General features: G+C 53.8%; 1 protein-coding gene across 1 annotated transcript; it reads left to right on the top strand.

Annotated features, from left to right (window-relative positions):
* The first annotated feature begins 3,830 nt into the window (after window positions 1–3,830).
* Window positions 3,831–5,834, top strand: LOC109739997 (uncharacterized). Its single transcript, XM_020299045.3, has 2 exons — window positions 3,831–4,107; window positions 4,225–5,834. The coding sequence occupies exon 2, from the start codon at window positions 4,425–4,427 to the stop codon at window positions 5,463–5,465; it is 1,041 nt and encodes a 346-aa protein (XP_020154634.1). The 5' UTR covers window positions 3,831–4,107; window positions 4,225–4,424; the 3' UTR covers window positions 5,466–5,834.
* The last annotated feature ends 544 nt before the right edge of the window (window positions 5,835–6,378 follow it).

Here is a 6,378-nt window from a genome sequence, read left to right as displayed (position 1 = left end):
TGCCTGATCTGATTGACTTCATTGTGTGACGACTATTACCTGTTTGGCTTCATAATGTCTTTCATTCTGATCCATACTAGCTAGCTGCTGTTAGTCTTCGTACTTTCACTGTACTTCTTACTTGACTATGGGTTGTCTAGTGTAGTTCATCTTCGGCTGCATATCATATAGGTTCATTTTAACAGTTTTTCTTCAAAGACCTCATGTTTTGAAGACTTTCATAAAAATCGCCTATTCACCCCCTTTAGTCGATAACTAGCACTTTCAACAAGCTATGAATCCATTGTATTCATCACTATCACACTACTCTACCATGCTACAAATCCACCACCAATAGCTACCACAACATCATAATCTACCGTAATGACAGTAAGCATAGCACACGAACTGCACGAATCAACCCTACCACATGCTTGCACATCAAACCATACGACCACATGCTCTCAGATCTAGCTACAACGAACAGAGAGAAGAGGGCGATTAAACTCACACAGGCCATGGCTACAGCTCGAGGGGGAGCGGGAATGGACGGAGAAGTTGAGGACAGGAGTCGACGCCACCATGGATCGCTCGCCGGTGAAGGAGTGCCCCTTACCTGCTCGTCGGTGCCGATGCGCGTCGGCGGGAAAACTCATAAGGAGGAAGAAGGTGGCAGGACTTTGGGCGGTGTGAGGATGGGGCTAAATAGGGGCGACCGAATTGGCGGGAAGTGAGCCGAAATCCTCCCGCCGATTTTTTGTAGACGCACGCGAGCTCGCGACATCTCCCTGGTTGCACAAGCTCAGCGCCGCGTTCCCCTTCCCTGCTTCGGCCGAGCCCGACTCTCCAAAAGCTGCCGATTTGTGTGTAGCTGTTAGGCCTGACTACGAGGTGCTTTAAATTTGTGCGATGCATGCCGAACTATGTATGCGGGCTATTAAACAGGCCGGATTCTTCCCGCATGGGTCTGGATGGGCCAAACGCAGGCAACCAAACACATCCTAAATAAACCGCGTACGACTCTCAAAATGAAAATGTAACACTTGGTGGGATTTGCGGTAGAATTTAGTTTTCTTTATTTCGCGAATGCGATTTAGCTATTCCTACAACAGCACAGCACTCGGAATCTCTGAAAGCTTAATCTCTTTTTCAAATGGTACAAATCTCATTTTCTGATGGACCCAAATCTCTTGGCCGAAAGAAAAACAGTGTATACACGCGGAATGCGTTCACCCCGCCGAACTTTTATTACTACCCAGCAACGATCCGGGACATGGGGTGCCTGTCCTTCCATCACGAAGTCAAACAAGAAGGCTCAGCACTCACGGGCCCCAAGTGAAGTGACCATTCCAACGGTAACTTCGGAGGTCGGCACGGCACGCACCTCCGATCCACACCCCGGCGGCACAGCACAGTACATACTCCATGGATTCCACTTTTACCGTCCACCATTTCCACTCCATCCATCCACATGCGCCCGACCACACATGCTGAGCTCCACAGTCCACTGTCCACTCCGTGGGAACGGCTCCACGCTCCGTCGAGCGGCCGAGCGACGTCAAAGGAGATCTACTAGACCAGACCGAAAAAAAATCTCGCCGGAAAATCTGGCGCACGGGAGGAGCAGGAGGAGGCGTCCAAGTGCGCCGCGTCCGATCCCGGGTCACGTGGCGCGCATGCCGCCCTCCTCTGCCAACGGCCCGCGCACGCACGCGCATCCACGCACGCATACGTGTCCCAAAGCCGCCGGCCCGGCCCGTGCGCCACACCCACGCCTCCCCTCCGACAAGCAAAAACATAATAAAAAATATCTCCCCGGCACAACCAGCCTTTCGAGCGTGATTCTGGTACAGCGTATACAATATTTTAACAAGAGCGTACATACATACATACACTGAGTGTGTGTACTCGTCGCCGTCGTGCTGCCTCACGGGGCCATCCTTAAACAAATCCCGCACGCGCCCCGCACGTGACCGGCCGGGCTCGATGGCGGGAAAGGTGACGGCCGGGGAGGGAGGAAAGGCGGGAAAGACCGGTCAATTCCCGCGCTCGCATGCACCTACCGACAGGGGCTTCCGCCCGGGCCCCACCGCACAAGGCTACAAAAGCTTTTGCCTACGTGGCGGGGTCAGCGTGCGGCCGCCCACGACGGCACGCATCTCGCCGCGCCAACTGCCCATGCATGCATGCGCTACTGTACACAGCGCAGGACTTTGCAACCGTGACCAAGAAAATTTATTTCTACTCCATTATTCCCGAATTAACCATGCGATCGAGAGCAAATCTTTTCGCCATTTGTGGCATATACTTACGAGCTAGTATTGATCGGGTTCCAAATAAGGCCGCGACGCGTTTCGATCGCGTTGGTTTACAGATGGGCAACTTTTAATGGGATTAATTTGCTTCCATCTTTGGCAAGACGTACGTTTACCATTGGCGTTACAAGCAATCTTCACTTAAAGGAAACACATGTTTCTTTCCCCATATATCGCCTCCATACATCAATGTCATCAATTTACTTCCATCTATGGGTTCTAGCACATGCACTAGTACGTACATTACTTTACACATCTTTTTTCCACTCAAGAATATATTTGCCCCATATTATGATATTAGAGATATTTAATGGGACTTTAGGGGCTCGATATTCGCCTATATTCTGCGACATTGATAGCATGATACTTATATTCGCGAATGAGGAGCAGCAACATCATCGTCGAATCATGTGGGATCCCATGCCACCTAAAACATTATTATTTCCTCTAAGGAAAAACGTGAGCCGGGAAATGTCAAACGTGGAGCAAAATATTCCCGCACATACGTACGTGTCATACCACATCCGCGCATCCCGAAAAGAGGGCAACAAAATCTTTTCGTTCCACTTTTTACCAAAAAAAACAGAAGGAAAAGATTTGCACCCAGAAAAATCGCTCCTTTCCGTCGCGCTCTGGGTGGCGGCTTGGCCGCCAAGCCAGCTGACCATTTCCCTCCGCGACCGCCTTTTTTTATTTTTACAGCTCACCGCTCCGACGCTGACGGCCGGGCCCCGCGGCATCAGTTACCATTTCCTTCCAGCAGCAGCACATTTACTTGCTCATTTATTGTTATTATTTCTGCGAAATTATTTTCCAGGGCCGTTTCAGATATGCCAGATCGGAGGAAAGTCAGAGAGAAACTAATTATCGTTGGCGCTGCGCGGCCAGCAGTAAACGAGCCCGAGGCGAGAGATCCCAACCGCACGCTGCCCATCCCCAACCGCGCGTAGTACCACTAGCTAGATCTGGCGACTGTGAGGTCAGTGGGACTGGGAAGGACGCAGGGCCCGCGTGTCATTGACTGGGGGTGATGGGGACGGGCAGGCGTGTAGGTGAAGCATTTATCATTTCCCCCAGCCGCCTCCCGTTCGCGTCCCCCCGTAAAGCCCTCGCTTAAACCCACCCCCACCGCTCGCGTTTCTTACCTAAACTTAGATTTGTCAATGACTGGTGGGGCCGGGGTAGATGGGCGCGCATGCCGGACAAAAGGCCAGCGCGGTTCCAGACCCATTCCGCGATACGATGGGTTACCTGTGGCGAGGCACGTTCCGCACGCTGACGGTGGGCCTCTGATGTGCGTCGGTCCCACATGTCTGTCAAAACGTCGCGACTATGGCTAGTACGTACAGCGCCCGAATATCAACCGTGTCACTTTCCATTTTTCAGCCGCACGGGTAAAACGCAATGACATGCGGGCCCGCGAGGGAACGGGTCCCGCGCGTCAGTGGGCGGGTGGATGGGTGGTACGCGTGGGGCGGCGATTTAGGTGGGCAAGTGCGGGGGCAGTGGGAGGGGATTAAATATCGGAGGAGGAGACCATCCCAACCCCTTTTGCTCCTCTCGCCGCTTTGGGTCGGGGTTTTAGCGAGCTCAGGGAGGCCGGCCGGAGGCGACGACCGCCGTCGGGGAAGAAGAAGAAGACGCCCCACCACTCGTATATGTCTTCTTGCCCCTTCGCCGATCTGGTGGTAGTCGCGCTGCTCCTCGCCGCCGCCGCCGTCGTCGCCGTCGTCCTCCTCCACGCCCTCGCCTGCGCCCCCCGATCTATGCACCAGGGGCTCCACGGCTGGAACAAGTCCTCGTCGATGCTCAGGTCCGTCCGTGCCCCTCCTCCCCCGTCAATTTCTCATCTTTTTCGCCGGCCTTTTCGCCCAGATCTGGAGGTTTTTCATGGGGTTTTGATGGATTCTTGCTCCCCTTGTTGATGCAGGGACGGGTTCGGGGTGAAGTATTCCGGATTCCTCCACATAAGGCCGTGTAGTTTCTTGCGAGGAGACTGACGGATTCCCGGTGATTCCGTCCGTCCAATTTTTGACACCCAAGAGAGAGAAAAAGTTGTCCCCTTTTCCTAGTAGAGTTTTTCCCCTTCAGTTTTGCTAGTCAGTCAGTGTTGGAAGAAGAAGACGATCCATGGCCCCGCTGAGCGAGCACCAGATGCGCCTCACGCGCGCCCTGGCCAAGAGGCCCAAGACCAAGATGCTCACCGGGTTCGGCGTCAAACCCACCGCTGCTTTCTCCAAGCCGGCGCAGCTGCAGGCGCAGGCGCTGCTGCCCGGTGCGCAGCCGCCGCGGCGGCGCGTGCGCGTCCTGTACGAGGACCCCGACGCCACCGACTCGGACACGGACGACGAGGAGGCTGTCGCCGCCCCTGCTTCGTCCAAGCGCTGCTTCGAGCTGTTCCTTGGCAAGGCCCCGCCGGCCAAGGTGTTTGCCAAGCCGGTCACTCCGACCGCCGCGGCTTCTGCCGTCGCTGCCTGCACCACCAGCAGCGCCGAGGGCCACCGTGGGGTGCGCCTCCGCAAGTGGGGCAAATGGGCGGCCGAGATCCGCAACCCGTTCTCCGGCAAGAGGGAGTGGCTTGGCACCTTCGACACTGCCGACCTGGCCTCCGCCGCCTACCAGGCCGCCTCCCGGAGCTTTATCGAGGAGAAGCGTCGCCGCCGTGGCCAGTCTGTGGCTGCGGCCTCACCTGCTCGGTCGGCTGCGTCAACAACACCGACGTCGTCTTCTACTACACCAACGGCATCTTCGTCGTCCTCCACCTCGGCTGCTCCATTCGCACACCCGTCGCCGTCCTCTGTCCTGGAGGCCACCAAGCCAGCAGCCGAGTCCCTGTCGCCTGAGCCGACCCCAGTTCCCGTCATGTTGTCCACCACGGCTGAGACTGCGCAGCTTCCTGACGACCCAGAGTTCTACCAGGACCTCCTGCGTGGTCTCCAGCTGCCGGACATCGACCCGATGGACTTCCGCGCCGGGCTTGATGCCTTGGACGTCTCCGAGGCGTCGGCTTACTTGGACGGCGAACAGGATCTGCTGCTCGGTGACCTGGCCGACGAGGACCTCGAGCTGGACATGGACCTCGACATCGGCGACGACTTCCTGGAGATGCCTGGCTGCGACTTTGGCCGGGGCATGGATGATTTCCTGCAAACCGTCGATTTCTGCGTGTGAATTAAGAGAGGTTTAAGGTTTATCTTTAAGTAATGCTGGTGTGATGGGCCTCCTGTGAGTGTAATCCGTGTGCATTGGGAGGGAGGATATCCTCTTGGGTTTTTCCCCGGGCAGCTCAATCAGCTCGTGCCCAAGATGGTGTCTGTTTTCCCTAGTCTCCCAAGCACATTAGCGTTATGGTGGTGAGAGTGAGAGAGTATTTTTGATAGTAGGTTACATTGTGATAAGTTATAGTAGCTGCTGGTTATGTTATGTTCCTCTTTTATGTTACCTGTCAATGTTGGTCCAGACATTGTAGCTGGCTCAAGACAAGTCTTGTGGCTGTTGCTCCTAGTAGTATGAATGAAAAAGAAAAATAAGTTCGCATTATACTTTTTTTTTGCCGCTTGCTTGCCATATTTCTTTGAGATGGGTATGTCTTACCTGCTCATTTGTATGTATAGTACTAGTTGCTGAAGTGCTGATGGATTGTTCCAAGTTCTGGAATGAAATTTGGGAGATTCCATCCAGGGTTGATGTTGTTTAGCTCGTTTTGCAAGTACCCTAGTACTATGCTGAAAAAGATAGATGAGATGAATGCATTGCATCTCCACTTCCTGCTCTTTGAGATTAGTCTGACTGTACTCTGCTCATCTGTATGCATCTTACTTGCTGAACTGTCTTGGATGCTCATTTGTATCTTGTGCCGTGCTGGAGCTAATTTTGTTATAGTTTGACCAGTGGTGTTATACCTTCCAGCATTAGTGATGAGCTGCTCATTTTGCTCATTTCCTGCTCATTTGTATGTATCCTGCATTCCAATGGATGTTTTCAACTTGTGGAAAGCAATCTGTGAGAATCCTTCCAGGAGTGATGCTGTGCAGCTCATTTTGTATGTACGCTACTAATACTATGCTGAACTGCTATTCATACA

Source organism: Aegilops tauschii, chromosome 3 (genome assembly GCF_002575655.3).
Source record: "Aegilops tauschii subsp. strangulata cultivar AL8/78 chromosome 3, Aet v6.0, whole genome shotgun sequence".
NCBI lineage: Eukaryota > Viridiplantae > Streptophyta > Magnoliopsida > Poales > Poaceae > Aegilops > Aegilops tauschii.
The sequence above is the reverse complement of the archived record's forward strand: the minus strand, read 5'-3'. Positions and strand labels throughout refer to the sequence as shown.

Bases quoted from the DNA above. Each gene is read 5' to 3' on its own strand.
- LOC109739997 (XM_020299045.3), top strand. From the start codon at position 4,425: ATGGCCCCGCTGAGCGAGCACCAGATGCGCCTCACGCGCGCCCTGGCC.